Here is a 27926-nt window from a genome sequence, read left to right on the forward strand (position 1 = left end):
AATTTTATAAATACAAATATTGCTAACATCTCGTTATTATCAAAAACCTATTGTAAATGTTTAGATACATGTTTATATACATGTATATAAAAAACGTAATAAAAATTATCATAATTTGAATGCATTTTTATAAAAGTTTTTTAAAATAGATTTCCAACATACCCAAATAAATAGTGCAAACATGCATAAAGCATACAACAAAAATTTTAAATAATCTCCATTACTTTTGACTTAATTTTTTGCAGCACTTAAACTCGTAAACTTCATACATCAATTTCCTTTTTAGTCAAATTTAAATCAATTCAATGTTCTTGCATTTTTACTATCTACTTGCTAAACAAATCAGTTTTCAATATAATCTATGATGGTTTCTTTATTTATGGCTCCCAATAAGCAGCATCGGCAGCAAAAAAAATGTTGCCAACAAAACGAAGAAACAAAAAAAAAAAACAAATAGAATTTGCAACTGTCAAACAGAAAATAAAGGATAATCTATGAAAAAATATCATTATTGATAATGATACATATGGTTATGTGTCCAAACTGTCTGTCTGTTCTTTTAACAGACTGTCAATTGTATATAAATAAAACACATACTTATAGAAAAAATATATTTAATGATACTTTTATGTTTTTTATGTGCATATGGACATATACAGATCTCTTTTTGATTTAGGGCACAAATAAATGTTGCAAAAAAAACAGTATCAACTTGCAACTAAATGAACATTAATTTTCATATACATATATTATAATTTTTTTCCAAAGAAAAAAAATGTATACAAAGAAGTAAATTCATTTTATGGGATCTAATAAAATATATTCAATATATATATTTTGTAAATGTTGCCAACAACTTTCAATGTCAGTGTGCAGTAGTTGTTGCCATTACGTTCAAGTTGAAAATCTTATGAAATTTTCAGGCAGACATATACATATGCATTTTGTGGCATAAAGGGCAACAGAAAAAAAGGGCAAAATCTCTTAAGGAAATCTTTTGAAAAGTAGCGCAAAGGAAATAGACCACCGTAAATAAAATCAAATAAAAATATACTAAACTACAAAATAGCATTCGTTTGCAGTAGTATTAGTAGAAGTAGGAGTACAAGTGCATTTTCACAAGATCATAAACTAGTGAAACTGTGGATTTCTTAGCTCTGCTTGTGCTGCAGAGGTGGTAATAAAGCGCTAACTTAATGGAACACTGCATAACATTTACAGTTTATATAGTCGTAAAAAAAGAAACGAAACGAAACAAAAATGAAAATGTTGAGAAGTCATAAAAAAATGATTTCTATTTTATTTCCATTTGCTACAATTCGTTGCACATTTGTTTAAATGTATAAAATGTGTTGGTTGTTGCTCTAAACCATCGCCATCCAAATAACACCCTGCTAGTTTGTTGAACTAGCTGCTGCTCAAGTTAATCTTTACCACCAAAAGTCAAGAATGTATAGAGATGAATTTTTGTAATTTTTAGAATTTCAAAATGTGTTGAAGACAGTGGGAAAAAATTATTTTAATATAACTTACTGTTTATTGGTGGCAATAAAATATTAGTTTATGATTTGAGACACTTACCTAGAAAGAAAGAGAGAGGAAAAGTGATAAAATTAGTTATGTTTTTAATAAAAATTATTTAAACGCGAATATATATGTATGTAAATATGTAAATTCTTATAAATATATACATACATACGAACTTGTATTCTACACTAGGAAATACAAGATCGAAAACTTCACGCTACATCGATTAAACGGGGTCGTACTTTCACTTTCGGATAGCGCGAAATATCTAGTTGTGATACTTTATAATAAACTATCATGGAAACACAACATCACAGCCAGTGTGAATAAGACCTTAATGGCAATGTACTTCTGCAGGAAAGCCATATGCAAAAGATGGGGACTTAACCCTAAATTAGTAAACTGGATTCATTAAGCGGTTATTAAACCTACTCTCTTTTACGGGGTGGTTGTCTGGTGAAAAGCACTTGACAAAAACTCCAACTGTATACTCCTTGATAAAGTTCTAAGGAGGACAGCAATCCTTATAACAGGAGCACTGAGAACAACATCGACCAAATCTCTATTCGCAATGCTAAATTGGATCTCAACCGATCAGTTAGCCAGAAAACTGGCACTGCCTTCAGACTCAATGCAATAGATGCATGGACACTATACGGTCATGCAAGTATTATTAATGAGACAACTTGTCTCCCAGTTAATATTGATTGCTGCATTCTCAAACCTTTCTTACAAAGAAATGTCGGCTACATTATCTCCGAAAACTCTGCTCCCAAGAATCCTTTCGGTGTATACGGACGATTCTATGAAAGGGGAATGAGTGGGAGGTGGCATTTTTATCCCTGAATTTGGGATTAAAATAAATTTTAGGATTCAGAATGATTGTAGTCCAATACAGGCTGAACTAGCAACCATAAAAAGAGCTGCAAATTGGCTTTGGTACTAGACGAGACATTCAACAATCGTGCTCAAATGGGTACGGAGACACGGGGATTTGATTGGCAACTATATAGCTGATGAATTAGCGAAAATAGGAGCCTCAAGGTCCAACAGGGACATAGACATCTATTGCAGCATACCACTAAAAGCTTGTAAAAGACACATAAATTGTTCTATGAACTTTCGCAGACAAAATGGCGTAATGAACCAACTTGTATCTGCACCAGAAAGATATGGCCAAGTTTGGATAGCAAACGTACGTCATATCTTCTACAACTAAGCCGTCCTCATCTCAGCTATCTTGTTGCTATTATCACAGTTTATTTAGAAACCATGCAAGAAGACTTGGTATACCACATTACGACTTCTGTAGAAGCTGTCAAGACTTCAAAGAGGAGGAAGAAAGCATTATACATCTCCTCTGTTATTGCCAAGCGCTGAAAGACTTTCGATTCGAATTTCTAGGAAAGCGACTATTTGACAATATGTCAGCACTATCCAGACTAAGACTGGAGAACATTAACACCTTAATCAGGCACAACAATTGGTTTTAAGACCCCAAGCCTAACTGTATCGAGACACTTACTAGTCCGCAAGGACAAAACTTTCTCTCACTTTCTCTACTTCTATCTTTAACTACTCTTAGAACTATACTCTAAACTTAATCTACACTTCTTTTATGACCTAACCCCACTTTCTCTCTTTTTGTTTTCATTATCTTTACAGGTATCACAAAGGGACCAACAGGACCCAAGTGTCCATCTTTTGCAGCCTGAATACCATACCATACATATATATTAATAACATATATTAACGAACATGTTTAGCAACATTTAAATTATCTAGATATTTTTGGTTGATTTTATTGATAATTTAAGAAAAGATTTCTTAAACATAAAATGTTTATAAACATGTTTCAAAGAATAGCTAAAACCATTTTTATATAATTTTTTATATATAAACAATTTTAATATATTTGTTTATAAACAATTTATATAGACATAAAATAGGTTGAATTATAATGTAGAATTTTCTTTAATATGTAAGTTTATTTTAATACAAAAAAAATATGTTTAGATACACTTGATTGATAAACTGTGCTTATAAACATGTTGCTAACAGAATTTGGCACAAACTATAGAAACATTACAGTAATTAAACGATTTAAATTTTATACTCTTGTTTATGGCAAATTAAGTTGTTCGACATAAAATATTTATAGACTTGTTCCAAACAATATATAAAAACTTTTCTAAATAAATTACACTAATTTTGTTAAAAATGTTTATAAACATTTTATATAGACAAAAATTTGTTTTAATTATTATGTAGAATTTTCTTTAATATATAAGTTTCTTTCAACACAATATAAACATGTTTAGATACACTTGATGGCTTAAACGTGATTCTAAACATATTGCTAACAGTATTTACCACAGAATAAAGTAAAACTTAAAAAAAAATAACAGTTATTAAATGATTTATATTTTCTATTCTACTGTTGTTTATGACAATTTAAAATCTATACATATATAAAATGTTGTTTAGACAAACAGCCAGCAGGCAGGCTCAATTCTATAATATTTCTTCCTGCAAAATCTATAGAAAATAAAAATATATGCCATACAACTACCCTACATATCAAGAAACATACATATACACATATTGTTATAAATGTGTAGTTAATATATAAATTTATTGTAAACTGTTGAAGCAATTGTTTGCTCTTCATTCCTGCATCAACGCATCTAGCATGTGAATTGCGTAAACAGTTGAGGGTCTGGCAAGAAATTGAATATACATATATATATATAGAAAAATAATCTCACATGATTTCCGCTTTAAAGTTCGTTTATATGCCAGTAGTATAAAAGTATTTGAACGTTTAGTTTTTTTTTTTTTTTCTACATTTACTTAGAAACCTTTATTTTGTTGTGTTTTTTTTGCCATTTTTATTAAGTCTACTCCACAACATTTTATTTTCATCTCTGACTTTAGAATTTTTTATTGTGATTTTAGTTGAGTTTTTATTTTTCTTTAACAAGTTGCTAAAAATATATTTCTTTTTTAATACTGTTGAATTTAGTAAAGGTTGCAGGTTGCCATTGACTGTTTTCCTATAGTGTTTTTTTTTCCAACAAAAATGCATTTAGTTTCATTTTGTAGAACAGCTTTTGAAATATCCTGGCAAGGATATGAAAATGGCAATAGTGTGAAGGGTTAAGATATTGAAAGTATAGAATTATTATTTAACTCTAACGTTTACCGCTTATAGAGTATTGGCAGTGTTTCTTGTTTTTGTTACTTTCTTCATTATTTCAAATTTTGTTGAATGTTGCTGGGCTATACTTCCCTTTAAATCAAACTAAAAATATGTATTTCTTTATTCTTTAGTTTATTTTCATTTTTTTTAATGTTATCAGGAGTTATTGTAAGCAGCTTTTACCTTTAGCATTTCATTTCGTACAATTGTGTTGCACCCCGGTAGTTTTTGCTTGAAGTCGGTAGTAAAATGTATAATAGTTGATATTTGTTGTATAAGACAAACTTATTGCTTCTATTTTATGAAAACTAGTCACGTTTAAGTGGTCATCATCAAAGTAGTTAGAAGAAAAATTGTAGAACGTACATACATTCATATGTATAGGTATGTAGAGAAGTAGGTATTTTTATATATAGTAAGCAATTTAGGGTAGTCCATACAGGTAAGGGATTTCGTAAAATTTATTTGCGTACCAAACCTTCACAGAATTTAAAGGATTAAGGAATTAAGAAACAATATTTAAATATCCGCGTAACCTGGAGGTTGAAAATATGTTCATATATCAATCGGGGATCGAGGGTTAGCATATAAATCGGTATTAGTACTCTTTTCATGTCTATGCATTTGGCTAACCCTGCAAAAAGGCATCTTTATAAAAATGCGACCATCTACAAAAAGTCCATACAACTAAAATATTTATATGTTACATTTCATTTCACTTCATCTTTTCCCTGAAGCTGATCAACAACTTTCCTCTTCCATGATTTCTTTATACAAATAGTCCAAAGAAATAAGAGAACAAAATAAAAATATATATTCCTTTTTACACTCACTACACTCGTATCTTTTTGAAATATGTTCTGTAAGCATTGATTAAAAAGGATACTTTATATTATACAAAAAAAAAAAAAAACGAAGCAATGGCCAAATGGAAAAAACAAAAGTAATACAAATATCACATGTAATGTTCGAAATTGAATTCTGAGAAAAAAAAATAAAGAAAATCATAGAAAGAAATAAGTTAGTCTTTCGACCGTACAGGAGTTCTGTTTTTTTCATTCATGTATGATTTCTTTTTTTTTTTTTTTGTTTTTGAAAGAAAGTCGAGTACTTGTTGAGGTGCAACGAGTCGAGTATTTACACCCAGTGGAATTTAAAGGGGCAAACGAACATTAATTGCTGGAAATATTTTTTTAATTTATTTTTTTTTTACATACATAGTTTGTTGGTTTTACCATCATATTTTTCTTATATCAGTTTTCAATGAAAACTGTTAAAGGCAGCATGTTAAAGCAAAAATGGCGGTATGTATATAGAACAGATGTAAAAAAAAAGAACTAGTAGATTCTTCAGGAATTTAATATAAATGGTAAGTTTTTGTAACATTTACTGTAGATAAGTTATGTTTGCAATATTTTGCATTGAAAGTGGAGTTTTGTAAAATTTACTATAGTTATTGAAATTTGATATACTTGCAAAGAAAATTTACTATAAAAAGTAAAGTTTGCACCAAATTTACCACAAACTTTGCCCAAATTTAGAAAGTAAATTTTACAAAAAATTTACTATGGAAACAAAATCTTGCACAAAATTTACTAAACAAAGTAAATTTTTCACAAAAGTAAATTTTGCTCAAAATTTACTTAAGAAAGGAAATTTTGCACCAATTTTATTATAGTAAGCATGATTTATTAATATTAATATTAAAAGCTAAATTTACTATAAAAAATTAAAAAGTATGCAAAAAAAATATGTTTTTGAAATCTCCGTACTAACTGTATATTGTTTAAAATTTTCATAAAAATCGGATCAGAACTTTGAAAATATTGAAATTGTTAAATGAGTTTTATTATTTTGTATTGAACTTTAAAACGTTCTCCTGAAAAGTAGAAAAAACTACTTATAGCTTTTGCCTGATTACATGTTCTAAGATTCAATATTGCACAAAAACCATAAAGTACCAGTTATAGAAAGAAAAAGTACCAAAAAGTCCCTTTTATTGTTCAATATTAATGAACATTAAAAAATTACCTTTTAAAGAACGAAAAAGTACCAAAATGTCCCCTTTTAGAGGTTATAACTTACTCCGGGCTCTACGTGTTTAATGTCATGTTTCTAGGTTCAATATTATAGAAAATTCAAAAAGTACTTTTGAAGAATGAAAAAGTACCATGTTTAATGTCATGTCTCTAGGTTCAAAATTATATAAAATTTAAAAAGTACCTATTGAAGTATGAAAAAGTACCAAATGTCCCCTTTTATAGATTCTCACTCAATCTAGGCACTACATGTTTAATGTCATGTTTCTAGGTTCAATATTATAGAAAATTCAAAAAGTTTTATATTTTATAGGTTCTCATTTAGTCCTTGTTTATATAAACAAGTACAAGAACAAAATTTACCATGTGAAGCTGTATGTTGTTTTTCCTTTTTGTCAAAGAATGCACAGAAAGTGCTTATTTTTTATGAAATTTTCAGAGATTGTCTCGGATTTTTACTCATATTTCCGTTACTTATGAACCCATTCAGTTGAATAGCGATCATCTTGAAAGCATTTTTGATAGAACTATAGAAGATTCGCATCTCGCAGATATCTGAAGTCTTTTGAAAACTAATTTCAACATCAGCTATCTATAAGGACTCGGAATATACATATATATTTTATAGGGTCGGAAAACTATATTATAGAAATTAGAAACGGAAAGGCAAATATATATATACCCTACTCATGCCCCCCGGAGCATGTCTCCTTGATGAACCTTTAGTCAGCCGGGACTATTAACTGGTAACAATCAAATGTATCCTCGGCCTTTCCTTGGAATGATTTGACATGAGGTCGAACCAGAGCATCCAGTACTACGGGTGGCCTGTTGCCCGCAGGACTTTGTCCTGGTTGATCAGTTGGTTGGGGTTCCTTCGGGATCCTCTATAATTCGGGATAAGTTCGGTGCTTTTGCCGATACCCCACAGAGGAGTGACTGTGGGACTAAATGTTGGAAATGTATATAATACAGGATGAACGTAGCACGGGTCTTCCCCCGCCCGTATACCTAGAGTGAGTGTGTCGGATGAATGAGAAGTGTGCTGGGTTGAATAATGATGGATGAAAGGTATCTTATACAAGTGATACCATTAAATTTTCCTTCCTTGTCCAGTTATGTTCAGGAAAAACTCTGTTCATACCAGATCTACTAGTGTGTTCTCTACACAGATATAATAACAGATATACGAAATATATAATAATCAATAACATCCGTTGTCAAAGTATATACATATGTACCACAATGTAATGTTGACAACGCAACGTTGTCAACATTGCAACAATTCGTTGTCGAAATCTAAATTTTATACACATCCGTTGTTTAAATATTAACAAACGTGGTAAGCTGACTATTGGCAACAGATTGTTTGTCAATAGTGAGCTTACCACGTTTGTTAACATTTAGACAACGGATGTGTATAAAATTTAGATTTCCATAACGAATTGTTGCAATGTTGTCAACATTGCATAGAGTTGTCGTACGTATTACTTTGACAACGGATGGTATTGAAAAATTATAAACAGTTTGGTGTCAATTTGGTACCAGACGTGTATATTTCTTTTTCGTTCTGTGTATGAACAAGAACCAAAGTCCTAGGCTTATTTGAGGGATTCGTGTTACGGTATACCGAATACGTTTCTAGGTGCTGTTGCCTACTCAATAGAGGCCATCCCATCTGCGTGGTTTATCTCGAGTACTTGAGCCACCTACGTGTAAGATACACAAAGAGGCTGTGGTGAGTCGTCAAAGAATCTCACCCAAAGGATGAAAAAGACCACAGTGAAATAAGGACGACACTCCAGGTGTTCACGTATAACAATTCGACATTCTTCTATCGTACTCACGAAGGTACCCTTCACATAAACTAAAATAATGTTTTATTTTTTTCAAAGTAGCGCATTTAAATTTCGTTTTCTCTAACAAAAATATGAAAAATTATTCTTTTATTTGATTTACATGAATTTCATTTCAAATAGTATATTTTTAATATGAAACATGTTTTGGTATAAAAAACCGAAAAAGAGAAAAAAACTACCAGAGCCCCAGTAAAACACACTTTTAATCAGGAATATGGAAACAAAAAAAAAAAAAAACGTTTGTATGAATATGAGATGCTTGCTGTTTGGTTTCATCTTCTTATTTAAATTTCATTCTTTTGCATTTCTTTTAAATAATTAAATTGAATATACTAGAGTATAGTGTGGAGTACTTTTGTCTCTTCAAGTATTTTAACTGTATTTTTAATGTTGCATATAGAAGTTGTGATGTGTCATGTTGCTAGCGCCATTGGAACATTATTTTAAGAGTTCTTTGTATTATTTTTATTATTTTCTTTTATATACAAAACTTATGTGATTTGACTTTTTTTATGTGTGTTCTACATGCATATTTTTGAGTACTTTTATAGCAATCATATCAATTTTTACACATGATTTTTGTAATTTTTTTTTGCAACACTACTTTCGAAAAAATTTAATTGAAATTTAAGGGGAATTTACATTTGTTATGTGATGAAAAGAACAAATTTATAATAATGCTAAATTAATTAGAATTCTAAAATTAAAGTTGATTTTTGAGCCAAATTTTTTTATTAAAAAGAAATTTTCCTAAATAGTAATTTTTTAAGAATTTTTTCCAAAGTGTAATTTAACATTGGAAAATTTTAATAAAATTCTCTTTAAATATATATTTTTTAAATGAAACTTAAACAGCCCCTACTCCCCCTAGATTGAAACCCTCAGCTTCAATAACAAATTCCAATTGTCGTTAAAGCAGCAATTTTCATTTCTGTCATTTGTGTCATGTATCATTGAGTATTTACTGCGTGCATTTTTAAGTTATGTGTACTTTTTTTAGGGTTTTCTCCCCACAGTTTTAATATTTGTTGCATGTTGCTGCTGAGTAAGTGTATGGTGTATGTTTGTACTTTTGTATTTATCACTCATTGTCAGTGATGCTGTTAAAATATATTTTGACATGTGCTTCCTTTCATTCCATTGCTTTTTCCTTGTTAATATGAAATTTTTGCATTTTTTTGTAACAAAAAAAAAATGGAAAATAATAAAAACAAAACTGATATAAAAACCGAAAATAACAAATAAACAGAAAAATTGTTGCAAGCGAGTGAGTGGTGTTATGCTGAAAAGTATGTGTGTGTTCTGGGGCGCTGTAACTGTTGCCACATCTGGTTTTTTTGTTTTTTTTTTTTTTTGTGATTTTTTCCCATCTTCATTTTATCTCTTCTCTCAGATGGTTTACCAACAACATGTGTTAAACAATATCACATGTATGAATGACTGAATGAATGAATAAATGGATGAATGAATGGATAGATGCAAGTATGAAGTAATACATTTACTTGCATTTCAATGTACAGAATGTTTGATTATGACTACATTTCACATATGAATGTGTTTATATATATATGTACAAATGTATGTTATGTTATATTTATGCCACACTTTATAATGGGGCATGTTTCAGTGCTACTGTTGTTATTGTATGTCACTGTAGTGAAGATTGAACAACACAAATGCAACAAACATATTTTGATGGTTTTGTAATGAAGTTTTGACATTTGTCTTGTATATTATATTCCCGCACTTCCACTATCTGGGCTGCATTCTTACGTTTTATGCTAGTCTTCCTACAATTGGAATACAATACAATTCAGTCACATTATTCGATCAACATTATTTACTACACATAGTGTTGTAGTTGTTGTTGCTGTTGGTAGAGGGATTCGTAGTGTCACTATACAATTGTTGAGGTTTATATTTTTTTGAAAACTCAAAACAAGAACTGATATTAGTTATTCTTGTGCAGAAATTATTGGAAAATTTCCTTTATATAGTAAATTTTTGAAAAATTTCATTTTAATAAAAAAAAAATATGTAATAGTAAATTTTTGAAAATCGCAAACATTTTAAAATTATGTTTTTAATAATAAATTTTCTGAAAATTTTGCTTTATAGATTTAAAAAAAATCCTTTAAATCATCCTCCAGTGTCACTGGAGCTACTGTAACTGCGACGAAATATGCAAGCACCCCGGGTTTCGTAGTCGAAGATGCTACTGGGGTAGACAAAACGGAAATGGTTTTTGATCAGACAGAACAGAGTTACCTCGGACGACAGTGACAACAGCCTCTCAGATCTAAAATGATTAAACCTTTTTGAGACTGATGATTAGGACGTGAGCATGGACAGAATCTGGATGAATCCGGATGCCCATGACTCTGTAAAGGGAGACCAAAAATAGGAAAACAAGAGACAGGGCTACAAACGCTCTCTTCGTCATGTAAGATCCATGGACTCCCGGCATCCTGCGTCTCTGACCACCAGGAAAATCGTTTGCGGCGCTAACATACCTACCACATACAGAAGTATGAAGCCCTGTTAAATACTACTATTGTGGAGATCAGGCCTGCTACGACTACGAGTTTTTGAAACAATTTCCTTTACTTTTAATTCTAACGTTTTGAAAAAAGACCTTTTAGCAACAAATACAGCTTCGTTTATTCCTTGTCCTTATGAAAGTCCCCTCCGTCATACTACTAGTTAGTTTTAAAAATAAACATGTAAATATTTTGTACCTTGTCTTAAAATATACATATTTCTCCCTGCCATTACGATTACAATACCCAACAATTTCATATCATTTCATGTGTCATGTTGTGGAAAAGTTTTGTTTTGTTCGTATTTTTGTGCAAACGTATACGATAATAATTCCCCGAGTAATAAAAACATGTACAACTTCAAATGAATGGGAAAAGAAAGGAAAAGAGTTTTTCTAGAGATGCATGTAAAAAAATGTAATTATTATTGTTTTACAAACATGTATTGTAATTGGTGATGAATATATAGAGAAATTGAAGGGAAATGTGAAGGCTTTTGAGTTCGTTGTAATCAATGCAGAAATTACAAGGAAAATTGATGAAAAGGAATATTTGAGGCAAATCTACTTAAAACATAAACTTTCCACAAATGTTTATAGCATATACCAGGCGTGTATAGTTTCCTTTTTCCTCTGTGTATAAGATTGTATGGGGGCTAGGTGAAAAAAATTTAACAATTTTCAATAGGCTTCGTCCCTGTGTCAAGAAACCAGTATGTGCCAAATTTATTACATATTTATTTATCGAAATATCTTTAAAATTGCGATCTGTAGCTTGCGCACAAGGTTTATTTACACACACAGATGGATGGACAGACGGACATAGCTTAACCGACTCTGAAAGTGATTCTTAGCAGATGGGTAGTATAAGTATACTTTAAGATGAGTGTAGGATCGATATGGCATTATGGCAGTGCCGAATCTTATATACCCTTCACCATAGTGTATTAAAAAAAAACTGTCAGTACGAATTTTATTACAGAAAGTCCATTAATACCAGTTGTAAAATGAAGAAGTACCAGGCCACTGTGTGTTTAATTCTATGGTTCAGGGATTAATATTAAAAAAAAAGATTCAAAAAGTACCAACTGAAGAACTAAAAAGTACCAAAAAGTTTAATCTTATAAATTTTTATACCATCACGGTCTTGAACGACGAAAAAGTACAAGAAGCAACCTTTTTATAAATTTTGCTTCAATCAGTATGACACCAAAGTACCAAAAAATCATGGTTGATTATGTGTTTCTATGTTAAATATTGTAAAAAACCAAAAAGTACCAGTTAAGAAATAAATAAGTACCAAAACGTCCATTTTATAGGTTCTCATTTACTCCAGATTAATTTTATGTTTCAAGGTTCAATTTTATAAAAAATTCAAAAAGTACCTTTTGAAGTACAAAAATGTCCCCTTTTATAAGCACAATAACAAAATGTACTATATGATGCTGTTTATTATTTGAACTTTTCAGAGGTTGTCTCGGATTTTTATTCATATCTCAGTTATTTATGGACCGATTTTGGTGATTTTAAATATTGATCTTTTTGAAACCGTGTCTGATAGAATTATTGAAGAATCGGATCTCGCAGATATCTGGGGTCTTCTTAAAGCCGATTGAAACATACATACCGACGGACAGGCGGATATGTAAGTATATACTTCATAGGGTCGGAAAACTATATTATAGAAACTACAAACGAAATGACAAACTTATATTCATGTACTCTTCTCACGAATGTGAAGGGTATAAAAGTATGTATTAGAAAATTACATCTGAGAAACATTAGTTTTAATTGAAATATTAAAATAACTATCATTAGCGATAAAAGTGCTTTTAATAGCTCCATAAATTACAATACTAAATTCAGTTGTTTTATTTACAGCACTTAAGCGAACCATTTTAGATAATTAACGAAATAGCCTAACTCATAAAAACTAAACTACATTTTATTACAATTTTAATAAAATAAAATATTTAATTAAATATCTTCTAAATGAAAACTAAATAGTAATTACAACTTATTAGCAAATACAAATTTTTTTGTAATATATTTAATACTTAACAAACATTTAATGAATCATTAACTTTGTTGGCGTGTCAGACATGCTTAAATTTTCCATCATCCACCAACCCTGATGTCCGTTGCAATTAAAAAAGTCTTAAAAAACTAATGCAATTATCCTGCTGAATAATCCTTGTTGTTGCAGTACAATTTTTTTTTAATTAATATTAAATAATAGAATTCTATGAATCATTGATTTCAGTTGCATGTTAAAGGGTGTTAAGAATTTTAGATTTTCTTAAAAGCATAGCATTTCTTAATTTCCCCTTTTTTCTTAATTTTCCTTTATTCCTACAAACAACTTAAATAAATAAGTGAGCATGTGTGTGTGTGTGCAGACAAACACTTTATTTCCGTTTAACTGTTTAAATTGCATTTTAGTGTGTTTGTATTTGTTTTTAAACTCTAAATAAAACTTTACTTTTTAATGTGTTTGTTTGTTGTAATTGGTGTATGGTTAAAACATTTAACCCTTGTTGAGAAGTTTTTCTGTGGCAGTTGTTCATTTAATTGTTTGTTTGTAAAGGCATAAAAACTCCTTCCTTTATCCTTTTTTTTCATTGTTGATTTTTGTCTTTTTGAAGTGTTTGTTTTTAATGTCACGCCTTTTTGATTTTACATTATTTGCTGCAATAAAATGTGTATTTGGCATGATTGAAAGGGTCAGTATACGTTTAATTTTTACTGAGTTTTTCTATGTGTGTGAGTGTTTTTTTATATTAATAATGTTTACTAGTGTACTTGTGGCAAGTATGTTTGTTAAACACGACATGCTTCACACGCTTTCCAATCAGTGTCCATCAGTGGTTGTTGTAACAGCACAACCAACACGAGTGGCTAACTAGACTGTGTTGGTTGGCTTCAATACCATAATGATGATGTTCGAGTTCATTTTCAAGTTGTTGCTGCTGTTAGTGATGATGTTCAAAATGTTGCTGATGAGTAATGTGCGTGCATTCATTGTTGATTAAACATAAAATTGATTTAATTTTTTTTGTCTTCTATTTAGAACTTATTTTTGTAAACATAGTAGTCATAAATAAATAGTGGCGAGGTTGTTGCTGGCAGCGACACACACTTACATATGTTTGCCTGCAACAAAGCACAAAAAGAGGTGTTGACCATTTAAAATGTTGTCTGGCTGACCCTTGACACGTCAATGCCACATTAGCAGTCGTGTTAAATATTAAACATGTCTATGCTTTGTCTGCTTTTGTTTCACACTCTTCACTCATCTCTTTCTCTGCCTCTACTGCTGTCTGGAGGCTAATGATAAAAATAATCATAATGATTTTTTAATATACGAAATCATATGTTGCCCTGGGTCTATAATCTCTCATGTGTCTTATAAGTGTTTTTATATAAATTATTTGTATCTTTTTTGTTGAAATGTTCAAGTATCTTTTAGTAGTCGTAGATCTTTTAATATGTTTATGTCAACATTTTTCACACTAATATGACTTTAATAGTGGACAGACTATAAAATAAATAAAAATGTCATGAAAGCCTCAAAACTAATACTGGGGGAAAAATGCAGAAAAAAAGGATAGACTGGCACTGAAGTGAAAGGGATAAACAAATTTGGCAATAGGTGAAAAAAAGTAAAAACTTTGAGAAGTTCATATCAGAAATCTTATTTTATCGAGTATAGTCCAAACTATAGATAAACGATCTCGGTGATTTTTAATCACAAAGAATAAGTTTTTATATTGTTAAAATAACCTTTAAATTAACATTTAAAACTGCAATTTCCCTCAATTTTTTTAAATACAATTTATAAAATGTATCCTTTAACTCCCTCTTAACACATTTATGTGAAAATATAATTTGTTATACTATTTACACATGTTATTTCTGTTTTATGACGATTACTTTCGCACCACATTTTATTGTCCTGCATCCTGTTCAGGAGTTCTGTTTAAACTACATAAATTACATCCTAAGTACACGTTGTAATTCATATATAATACATGTGAGTAAAAATGAACACAAACACAAAAATAATAATAAAAATCGCAATAATAATAATAACTACTATTATTATCCATTTGACGCCACAATAGTTTAGTAGAGAGAAAAAAAGGGTTAAAACTGTGTGCAAATAAACATAAATTACTGACACGGCATAAATAAAATAGAAAAAAAAATAAATATACATATATTGTGTCATAAACTTAATACTAGCACATAGATACTAATAATAATATTTTAATAACTTTTAAATTAATTGTTTTTTTATTCTACTGTTTATTGCTCAAATTATTTGTTGTAAAAACAACGCTTGTCATTTGTGTATTCAGTAACAGAAATAAATTGAATTTTAATCTAAATTGAAAACACAAATTTAAGACTAGAGATTATTAGGTTACAGTGGCTGCACGAAGAAATTATAATTAAACACAACTTTTTGTTGGAGATATTAAGTTAATGACCAGCCTAGTCAAAGTCAAGTAATAGTCTAGCCATAGGATAGTCAGCGTCAAATTATAGTCTAGACATAGGTTATCATAGTTTAGTCATAGTCTAGTCATAGTCTTGTCATAGTCTAGTCATAGTCTTGTCATAGTCTAGTCATAGTCTAGTCATAGTCTAGTCATAGTCTAGTCTAGTCATAGTCTAGTCACTAGTCATAGTCTAGTCATAGTCTAGTCATAGTCTAGTCATAGTCTAGTCATAGTCTAGTCATAGTCTAGTCATAGTCTAGTCATAGTCTAGTCATAGTCTAGTCATAGTCTAGTCATAGTCTAGTCATAGTCTAGTCATAGTCTAGTCATAGTCTAGTCATAGTCATAGTCTAGTAGTCTAGTCATAGTCTAGTCATAGTCTAGTCATAGTCTAGTCATAGTCTAGTCATAGTCTAGTCATAGTCTAGTCATAGTCTAGTCATAGTCTAGTCATAGTCTAGTCATAGTCTAGTCATAGTCTAGTCATAGTCTAGTCATAGTCTAGTCATAGTCTAGTCATAGTCTAGTCATAGTCTAGTCATAGTCTAGTCATAGTCTAGTCATAGTCTAGTCATAGTCTAGTCATAGTCTAGTCATAGTCTAGTCATAGTCTAGTCATAGTCTAGTCATAGTCTAGTCATAGTCTAGTCATAGTCTAGTCTAGTAGTCATAGTCTAGTCATAGTCTAGTCATAGTCTAGTCATAGTCTAGTCATAGTCTAGTCATAGTCTAGTCATAGTCTAGTCATAGTCTAGTCATAGTCTAGTCATAGTCTAGTCATAGTCTAGTCATAGTCTAGTCATAGTCTAGTCATAGTCTAGTCATAGTCTAGTCATAGTCTAGTCATAGTCTAGTCATAGTCTAGTCATAGTCTAGTCATAGTCTAGTCATAGTCTAGTCATAGTCTAGTCATAGTCTAGTCATAGTCTAGTCATAGTCTAGTCATAGTCTAGTCATAGTCTAGTCATAGTCTAGTCATAGTCTAGTCATAGTCTAGTCATAGTCTAGTCATAGTCTAGTCATAGTCTAGTCATAGTCTAGTCATAGTCTAGTCATAGTCTAGTCATAGTCTAGTCATAGTCTAGTCATAGTCTAGTCATAGTCTAGTCATAGTCTAGTCATAGTCTAGTCATAGTCTAGTCATAGTGTATGCAAGTAGCTGTGAATGAGTTACGTCTAGCTAATAATTTCATAAACATAAGTGAATCAATGTCTATGGACATTATGACACACCGAAAAGTGTCATAGTGTCCATGGACGTTATGACAATTCTTAAAAGTGTCATAATGTCCATGGACATTGGAAGATTTGTTTAGAATTTAGGAAAGAGACACTATTACCGCGAAAAAAAATTGAAAAATTTTTGGTATGTCGAGTTTTCATTCCTTTAAAAAAGTTTCCTGGATAGCAGGCCGTGCGCAGGAATTTTAAACTCTGGGATATTTTTTTTTGATAAATGAACTCTTTACAATCCATGGACTTTATGTCATTATGCTCTTAAACATTGTGACACTTTTGAAATTGTCATAACGTCCATGGACGCTATGACTCAATTTAGTGTGTCATAACGGCCATGGGCATTATGTCACTGGACATTATGACACGCCACCTAATTATTTATCAAATGTTTATAATACAATATTTCATACCTAATTTGCTCTATAAACCATTGATAAATGATTATTAAAATGACTCGGTATATTTAAAAGATGTCTTGAACATTAAGTTATTTGTAAAGTTAAATTTCTATAAATTATATTATTTTATTTATATGAAACAATATTATTTTAGCAAATTTTTGGACTTTAAATATTAACTTAAATTTTGTTGTTATTTAAACAAATTTGATTCTAACTAAATAAATCAGCACAATAGCTAATTTTTATACTTTTAGTTTTACATTTTTCATTATTGAACATGACAATTTAAGCTTTTTTAAAAATAAAATAATTGCTACGAAACCTCAGACGTCGTAAAAGGCTTATAACTCGATTTTTATGTGTATACATACGCCCACACTTTCTTGTAGCTAATAGCTCACTGTAAAACTCATGTTCTCACTTTTCGCTTTGTCTATTTATTTACTATTTATATAAATTTATTTATTTAATTTTTTTTTGTATTTTTCATTGTCACATTGTCTCTTCAATTGTAATCAAAATAACAAAAACAGTGGGTGGTGTCAAATGCTTAAATCCGCCATTAATGATTATTTGTCTGTCTTACCGTCTATCGGCCTATTTGTCTATGACATTCGATTAATGTCAGCGAACAGATTAAACGTATAAAACTGCACAAAAATGTATTGTTTGGCCTTTTGTTTGGCAACATGTTGTTTGCTGAATGGACGGGCGGACAGATATTTAAAATGTTTTTTTTTTTTTTTTGTAAATTTGTTAGTTGAAACTTAATTAAAACCGATAAATTTGCTGTACAGTATACAAAGAAGTGTTTGTAATTATAAAGGAAGGCAAATGGTTCTTATGGAACCTGAATTTTCTAGATATTTTTGTAATTATAAAATTACTTGTAATAATTTTAGATTAATTATTTGACCATAAGTATGTATTTAGAGCAATACAGCAAATCAAATAAATTTCTCTACTGTTTTTACAAATAAAAATTAAAATTTAATTATGTATTTAAATTTTAACAAATATTATATATGTATATAATTTAAATATTTATGTGCAAATGCATAAAAATTCAGCTTAAAAACTTTATGGATATTTAAATAATCGGTTTAATAATATTTAAAATATAAAAACTATATATTCACATATACTTAAGTGTATTGAAATGAAAACCCCTGTTTACACATAAACTTGTAGAGCTGAAGTACTATTTGTTGAAATCATAACCACAGATTATATAAATACTATTAAAAACAATATTATTTTAGATTCATAATATCATTACGCTCTCTTTCTCGCTCACTCTTTCTCATGCAACTGTGGAAAAAATATGAATTAAAATCATAAAATTTTTAAATATAAATTCATGCTAAATTCATAAAATAAATATATAAAATTTTGGAAATTGTATAATAGATTTATTAAATATTTTGTGTAATTTTATATGCATTTTTTCTATACAGTTTTTTTAACAAATTATTAAATGGACCAAAAACTGAAAATTTAAATAAAAAATCTAACTTCAATTATACTGAATATTCAATATAAAAAACTTTTAAATTTAAATAAATTCAAAATAAATGTAGTTTTTCTGTTTGCCTGTTTGAGTAGTATATTTGAGGTCCTTTTGTGTATGTGTGTTAGGGAATATACATATGTATGTGTGCAAGTGTTTATAAGTATCTGTGTAAATTGGGTGTTTATAATTAGTTTGATATTTTCATTGTATATGTGTTGGCGTTTAGTTTGGTGTTAATAGCTGTTGTATATGTTTTAAGTGTTGTAATTGTTGTAGTTATTTTATTTTTAGTATATATGTATGTATGTATATTTCTAAAGGTAATTGAGTAAAGCATACATATGCATGTAGGTATATGTATGTATTGTTGTACAACTATATATATATCATTGTTATAACCACAAAATGCGTTGCAAGTGGCACATGTTGTTTAGTGGTTAATAACAATGTTTAATCTAAAACTAAATGTGCTTATGTAAAGAAAAATATAAACAAATATTTATACATATGTATGTATATATAAATAAGTGTATATATTAGGAGGTTTCAAACAAATCTTTTAAGCGGAATTTTTTTTAACATTCCTAAAGAAATTATTGAAAACTGAAGTGATAAGTATTGTTGAAAATCCTACCACTTTTCAGAAGCTTGGAAACAAAGAAGAAGGTTCACAAATCCGAAATTGAATATTTCATTGATTCCGATTTATTTGCGATTTTTGACGAAAAACTAATTTTCTGAAAGAGGCTTTATATGTTGGATAGGAGCGATAAAATGAGCTGGATAAATTTATATTTATATAACAAGTAAGAAATTATAGTCGGGTGAGGCCGACCATATAATACCCTACACCTATTACACAATTAAAATGTGATTAAGTTTTCAAATTAAAGCATTTAAGTTGAATTGTACCTTTTCTCAGATATGCTTAATCCATTTATTGTTGAATAAAATTGTGGACATTTAAGTCAAATTTTGAAGGGGGCTTTGTAGAGGGGCTATGGTCAAATGAGATCCTATAGCTAAAAAATTTTTGAGGGTCATCAAGGCTAGTAGAGAACTTGGTTTTGCAGCTTTTTGTCGAGATACGAGTATATTAAACGTAATTATGAACTTAAGAGCCCTATTCGGCGAGTTCAGTTGTATGGGTGTTAGGTGAAATAATGGACCGATGTTAACCATTTTTAATAGGCTTCATCTCCGAAACTTTAAATGTTTTACTGCAACATTACGCCTGCTTATGTTGCAACCCTAAATTTTTCACTACCCGATAACTTTTTTTCTAATCATTGTCAGATTCCTAAAACAGCTGTATCTTTTTCTGGTTCTTACAAATGTATCTACCTTAATATATAGGTTTTGCATATATTTGTTTATGAATTTTTAGTCTATAAAATTGTATATGTGTGACTAAGTCTCTGTGTATTTGCCAGCCTTGTGGTATTTACCATTACATTAGATAATGATAACATAACAAAAACCAAATAAAGCCGATCTCTGCACTGTGGGACAATACTAATGAAAATTATCATACTATCTGGAGAACGTTTAAAAAAGCTAACTACTAACTATAAAAATTAGTAAAATCTTTTCTCAAAGTTAAAGACAACAATTAACTAAATATCCAATATTCTATTCTCCAATTGAGGATTCAAAATCTTTATAGAACTATCCAATAAAAGAGCTTTTTAGGAATACCACTAAAAAGTTTACATAAAATAAGCTTTTGCAGTAATTTATAGACGTTTTAATGATTTAATTTAAAACTGAGTAGGAAAAGAACTTCTTTTTAAGAAGGGTTTCAAACATTTAATCAATATTTAAGACTAATAGACATGGCTAAGTCGAAGTAAGAATTAAAGGATTATGTATTATATACAATGTGACTAACGGGGTATATTGATGTTGTCATTCCGTTAGTACAAGTATATTAAGGATTCTTATAAAATATCAAAACTATTAAGCCATGTCCGTCTGTCTATTAGTTTAAAGCATTCGACATATAGCACGAGCCATATCGGTCTTCTGTTTAAGATCTAGCTCCCATACAAGTAGCATTCTTCAATACTGTTTAAGTACATTCCATATTTTAGCTATATCCGAAGATATTTAAGAAAAAACAAACTTGGAAAAATTGTCTTTAGCGACCCATAGTATAACTTTATTATTAAAATAGCATATAACCTTAAAACAACTCTATTTTATGCATACATATGTACATATGTATGTTTATTTGTGTATTATTATAATCCGTTTGATAATGGTGTTTATAAATGTTTTAATATTTTGTGATCCTGTTGTTGTCCTGTTGGTTTTAATGGTTAGTTGGCTGGTTATTTTGGTCTATTTTAACCCAGTTTTTATCAAACAATTTTTATGCCAATTTTAAGCAATTTAAAAAAAAACGAATGACTAAATAATACCAGCACAGTAAGTACACATGTGTTTTAATTCCTATTGATTTTTTTTGTTAAAAATTTGTGGTTGTTATATTTTTTGTTTACAAATACTACATTTTTAATAGAACATAATAAATTAAATAAAAAATTGTTTTTATAAACCTCAAAAAAAAAAACAAAAAAAATAAAAAATAAATATAATATGTATATGTATATGAAAATATGCTTTGAGGCTCAAATCATTTAGGACAACCAAAATCAAGCAATTCAATATTTGTTAATAAAACTGAATGATGTTGCTTATGTAAATATGTATGCATGTATTGACCAGCTGCCTGTAAATGTGGTTTGGAAATGAAAAAAAATAAACATAAGCGTTAATTCCTTATTGCTTAATCCGTTTTCCCTTTTGTAACCATTATTATTTATTGGCCATGTCCCTGAAATTTCTTTTTTATACCCTACACCACTTCAGTGGGGAGGGTATATTGGGTTTGTGCTGATGTTTGTAACGCACAATAATATTGGTCCTATACCCATCATAAAGTATACCAAGCGGCTCAGAATCATTTTCTGAGTCGATTTAGCTATGTCCGTCCGTCTGTCTGTCTGTCTGTCTGTCTGTCCGTCCATGTAATCAAACTACAGGTCGCAATTTTGAAGATAATTCAATGAAATTTGGTACATGATCTCCTATTGTCCCAGGGACGAAGCCTATTGAAAATGGTTAAGATCGTTCCATTATTTCACCTAGCCCCCATACAACTGAACCCCCCCAATAGGGCTTGTAAACCTTGTAATCAAACTACTCGCAATTTTGGAGATAATTCAATGAAATTTGGCACATGATCGTTTATAGTACCGTAGACGAAGCCTATTGAAAATGGTTAACATCGGTCCATTATTTCACCTAGCCCCCATACAACTGAACCCCCGAATAGGGCTTTTAAACTTTGTAATTAAACTACAAGTCGCAATTTTGGAGATAATTCAATTTGGCACATGATCGTTTATAGTACCGTAAACGAAGCCTGTTAAAAATGGTTTACATCGGTCCATTATTTCACCTAGCCCCCATACAACTGAACCCGCCGAATAGGGCTTTTAAGTTCATAATTATGTTTAATATACTCATATCTCGAAAAAAAAGCTGCAAAAACCAAGTTCTATACAAGATTTGATGACCCTCACGAATTCCATAATAATAGGTCCTCATATGACCCTAGCCCCTATGAAAAGCCCACATCAAAATTTCACTTAAATGTCCACAATTTTATTTAACAATAAACGGCTTAAGTATGTATATCTGAGGCAAGGTACAATTCAGTTTAAATGCAAATTTGCAATTATGGCAAATAAATCACATTATATATCGGCCTCACCCGACTATAATATCTTACTTCTTTTTACTTATAGTTATTCATCTGATTTTTTTACAATTATTTAGTTCATTTGCAATTCTTTGGAGTATTTAAATTAACATTATATAGGTACTTTTTATAATCAAAATAGTCTATTACTATAAAATAGCATTTTTTCTGAATTTTAGCTATTTAATAGCAGCATTTATAATTGGCCGATTATTGCCTTTTGGCATTTATTTGCAAGTGTTTTTTTTTTATTTATGACGTTTTTAATTGTCACTTGTGTATTAAATTGCATTATTTTGTATAACTTTACCCAGTAGAATCATTAAAATTTACAAAAAATATAAAAAAAAAAAACAACTCATGGATTTTAACACGGCCAAATGTATACAAACACTGAGAGAACCTTAATCACTCTCTTAACTATACTAATGCTAAACAAAATTTTCACTGGCTGTTACATACCATTAGACCAGTCCCTTAAAATTAGACTATCATTTGAGGTTTATTATTTTATTCTAAAACTAAGTGAAGCAAATTTTGAGACAATATAAAAAACAGTTTGTAATTTACTAACTAACCAATAATTTTTCTAACCAAATCTTTTGTTGGGTCTGGCCTAATGTTTATAAACTGGCTTTTGTACACATATGTGTTGGCTTGCTTAACAAACAACATTTTTTTTTAATAACTAAAAAGTTTGTTAATTACAAGTTTTCTAGTAAATTATTTCTCAACTGTATAATTAGTTTAGTATTGTGCAAATCAACAAACTTTGAGAAAAAAGTAGTTCAACATCAAAATTCAAATTAGTTTCCAAAATTCCATAGATTTTTATTTGTTGCAGTTTTACAAAAGGCATCTTCTTGCATCTTAAATTTCAATAAAAACAAGTGAGAGTGTTATATGCGGCTGTGCCGAATCTCATACACCCACAATATGACCTATCATAACTTTTTGTAGACCGATTTTGGTTCATATAAAACTTGTTTACATTGAATATCATCGCTGTACTCGCATTTTTATTCCAGTAATTAGCGTTGAAGTAATTTTCTGAAGGAGGCTTATATGGGGGTAGGGTGAGTTACCGACACATTCCGCATGAAATTCGTAAGCAAGATGAACGTTCGTATAAAAGTTTCTTATGTCGCATTTCATAACCGTATTTCATAGATCGCGTTTTTAAGCCAGCAATGATCGTTTAAGTAATTTTATGAAGGGGACCTTATATGCGGGGTAGGGTCTATTATGGAACGATGTACATACAATGTGGTACTCGTATTTTTAAGCCAATAATAAGCGTTAAACCCATTTTCTGAAGGAGACCTCAAATGGGGAGCGGGTGGTGTTAATTATGTACCGATCCTCAAAAATTTTGGTAGAAAGAATTTGGCTCATATGAAACTTATTTATGTAGAATTTCATCGCTATACTCGAATATTTAGGCCAGTAATGAGCGTTATAGTCATTTTCAGAAGGGGACAGACAGACAGATGGACAGACGGACGGACATAGCTAGATCGTCTTAGAATTTAATAGAGATCCAAAATATATAAACTTTTGTAGGTCTATGACCAATATTTCGATATACCCACCATCTTTTTTGATGGTGATAAAAGCTGTATTTCAAGAACATCCTTGACAAGTGATTTTATACCGATGGAAAACACTTTGTCTTTTTGAGAACTAATAAAACATCTTAGAAACTAAAATTTTCCCTCATATATCTAAGAAGTCTTTCTTTAGATGAAAAAGACCCTATTAGAAAGTGAATAACACCGCTTATCACGAAATTTTCCCTTCATAACCAGGCGGTCTTACTAAAGCGAATGTATGTACATATATCTACGGAAAATATTTATCACTCAAAAAGCTATGTATATTACCTATAAACAACACTTTCAATTAAAAGTAGCTTTTTGTTTATCAACTACACATTAATTTTTCCCCAAAAAGAAACCAATTCGTTGAAAATCATTCAATATCTCTCATCTTATTAACCCAAATACAAATTAAATGATATTTACATAAATGTGAAGGAAAACACATCAGCATTAAGCAAAGAAAAATCTCTCACAAACAAACACACACACACTTAACCACCCGCTCAACCCCTTTTCAATCTACAAATAAGTAAATAAAATTAAATAAATAAACGTATGAGTGTGTGTGTGTTTAAATGAGAGTATAAATGCGTGAGAAAGGATGTAGGTAAAAGTAAGTAAATATACTTACTTAAAATACGTAAATATGTATTTGTTTATTTAATAAACGTACATACATACGTACATATGTATGTATGTATTCTTATTTATTTGTACTTACTGTTCTTTTGAAAATCCTGGGACTCGTCGCAAACAACCAGACCACTTAATGCGATCAATAAAGAGCCAATCACAACCAAATGTTCCACAATTGATGAGATACTTCGAGGACGAGGTAACCAATTTTTTAAGCCATCCACTGATGTTCTGCTTGTTGCTGTTGTTTCTGTTTGTTTTTGCTGAGGAGACTGCTGAGGCTGAGGACAGTGCTGACGATGATGATGTTGGACTTGCTGATGGTGGAGTAATTGTGACTGGGCAGATGATGAGGTTTGTTGTGATGTGCATTGGCATATTGTTGTTGCCGTTGTTACTTTTTGTATTGATATTGTTTTGTATGGATGTTGCTGCGTCAGCTGCTGCTGATTTAGCTGTAGTTTTTGTTGTTTCTTCAATTGTAGGCTGGAGGCGGTTAAACAATTCTGATTTGCATTTGTTATAAAACTTTGATTTTCTACATGTTCTGGACGTTGTTGATGTTCCTCCTCTAACTCTTGCTGTGTTATAGCATATGTCTGATAGTGATGATGACGATGTTGGTGATGATGATGGTGTTGTATATGATATTGTTTTTGTAATATTCTCTGTTGTTGGTATTGATTTTGGTCTGGCATTAATTTGATTTTGTTTGTATTTGTATAAAATTGCCAAGTTTCCATTTTTAAAGTCTGTTCTCCTTGTTTCAGTTGTTGCTAGTGTAACTTCTGCTTTAACCACGTTTTTCCTATTTATTATTGTTTTATTTGCATTAACTATTATTGCACTAGTTTTTGTAGTTGTAAACTCAATATCATGAAAATACGTCATTTATACTTTGGCATAAAAATTATTTATAAATTTTAAAACTCTCAACAAGAGTTTAAAATGAATTTGAAGCTTTATGTACATTAAAGTTTTTGTGCTTTAAAATAATTTTATTTATTATTGATGTATAACTTTGCTTTAGGATTTAAGCTTTTTTTTGGCTTAAGTGATGATTATGTTGCCAATAATGATGACGATGATATGTTGCCAAGCAAATTTTTGTAAAATTTCTAATGTTTGACCACCTGTAAAAAAAAGAAAAACAAGTATTAATGTAAAAGTTTTAAGCTTAAAGTTTGGGAAATTTTTCTAAAAGTATTTACTTTTTATGGCTCGTAGTACCATAAATAAATTAATGATAAATGATGCAGATTAAAGTATATTTTTGAACATAAGGTAAAGAAAAGAAAATATTCTTAAACCTTTAAGGAAATTGTAAAAAATCGAAGGACCACATTTACTGAAAACATTCAAAAACAGATTATGCCCTTTCGGAGACTTATACGCATAAAAAGTGGTAAATATAATAATTTTGTATGTGACTTTTTTGTAATCAAGAACTTTCTGTTTCTGAAGTTGTAAATTTCCCTAAGATTATTCCAAAATTTGGTTCGAAGGACCATAAATTATATTATTTTATTTGATTTTATTCCACGAACACCCCTTTGTAAATAATTAATGTAAAACCTTCCCTTTGATTTTCCGCCAAAAATCAATTACACATAAATAAGTCGAACATAAATTTGATGGTTTAGAAGAAAAGTACGTACATACATACATACATACTTTTAAAGCTATTTGAAATATTGATTTGTGACACCCAACCCCAAATAAACCGTGATCCTAAAAGCAGACTTTATACATGGCTAAAGTAATAACAACAAGCTAAAATTGTTTAGAAATGTTTACAATATTTGAAACTTTTATTGACAACTTGAGGTCATAAATAACACAACATCACTCGTAAAAATCGTATGTAATCGTCTGTTATTTTCCCATCAGCCTAAAATAATAACAGTAGCAAAGAAACAACATTAAACATATTGTGAAGGGTACATAATTCATACATAAATACATATATTTATTTTGTTGTTGACATTGTTGTCGTTATTCAACAGAAATAAAACAAAAAAAAAAAAAAAAAATAGCTGGAAAAAAATATAATATTTTGAAGTCATAAAAGTGTCAATATCCAATGTTAAACCCAGTAACTAATACTGCCTGCCTGCTATACAGGATTCTATTATTATGGCTAAACAAAAACAACAACTTTCACATGTTGTGTCCTTTGTTTGTTAACGTTATTGTTTATTGTTGAAATGTATGTGAGCTAAAGTTTAAAACAGAAAACAATTTTGAGAAAATGAGCACAAAACTTTTGTTACTTTAACAACCATGATTTACGTCTATTAGATTTGCGATTTGTTAAAATGAAAGTAGTAGCAGCAGAGACAGCCACAATAAGCGAATAACGAAAGTTTTTTTTTGCAAACGTGGGTAGATTGTAAAGTATACGAAGAGAAAACTGGTACTGAAAACTAATGTATAAAAAAGGAATTCAGTTGTTAGAATACAAAAACTTTCACTGCTTGCTTAATATGACATCATACACAAAAAAAGTTTCTTTCTCCTTTACGCAAGTCCCTTTTTTGTTTTTGTTATTTATGAATTTTATGTATTAAAGTAGCAAAACAACAACGACGACATTATAAAATAATATAAAAATATTACAACAAATAAACGACATCCTTCTATTACAGAAAAAAAAGGATATAAAATAAGTATAGTAAAAACAAATACAAATGAAACAAACAAAACAAACGCTTAATATTTTGATTGAAAAGAAGATTAAAAAAAGGACCTTTCTATAGAAAAAATGTGTGTATAAACGTATGTAAAAGTGTGTTGATGACACTTTGAAATAAAATTCATAATTATTACAATGTAAAATACTCAACCACATAAACTCGTTCACACACACACACACATCCTACTCATACATGTAGTAAAATAAAAGTTTTTGTCTCTCTGTTTTCAGCAGACCAACCAGACTGTTTGATTAAAACTTTGTTGTTTGTGTGTTTTCATCCTTTTTGTTTAATTGCACTGAATATGTTTGTGTATATGTGTTTTATAATGTATGATAGATAAATAAATATGAATACATTTATATATAACTTTTTCACAACACTCTTTGACAATTACAAA

At 29.8% G+C, this 27926-nt stretch overlaps 1 protein-coding gene across 1 annotated transcript; it reads right to left on the reverse strand.

Annotated features, from left to right (window-relative positions):
- Positions 1-1241: 1241 nt before the first annotated feature.
- LOC119610142 (putative cyclin-dependent serine/threonine-protein kinase DDB_G0272797/DDB_G0274007) lies at positions 1242-25959 on the reverse strand. The gene is made up of 2 exons (XM_037965252.1): positions 24916-25959; positions 1242-1581 (listed from the first exon to the last, which is right to left on the reverse strand). Exons 1-2 carry the CDS (start codon positions 25571-25573, stop codon positions 1562-1564), a joined length of 678 nt encoding a protein of 225 aa, XP_037821180.1. The 5' UTR covers positions 25574-25959; the 3' UTR covers positions 1242-1561.
- Positions 25960-27926: the final 1967 nt, after the last annotated feature.

This window comes from Lucilia sericata, unplaced genomic scaffold (assembly GCF_015586225.1).
Source record: "Lucilia sericata isolate MDLA Ls3-8-SP2 unplaced genomic scaffold, ASM1558622v1 Contig001127F_arrow, whole genome shotgun sequence".
NCBI classification, from domain to species: Eukaryota; Metazoa; Arthropoda; class Insecta; order Diptera; family Calliphoridae; genus Lucilia; species Lucilia sericata.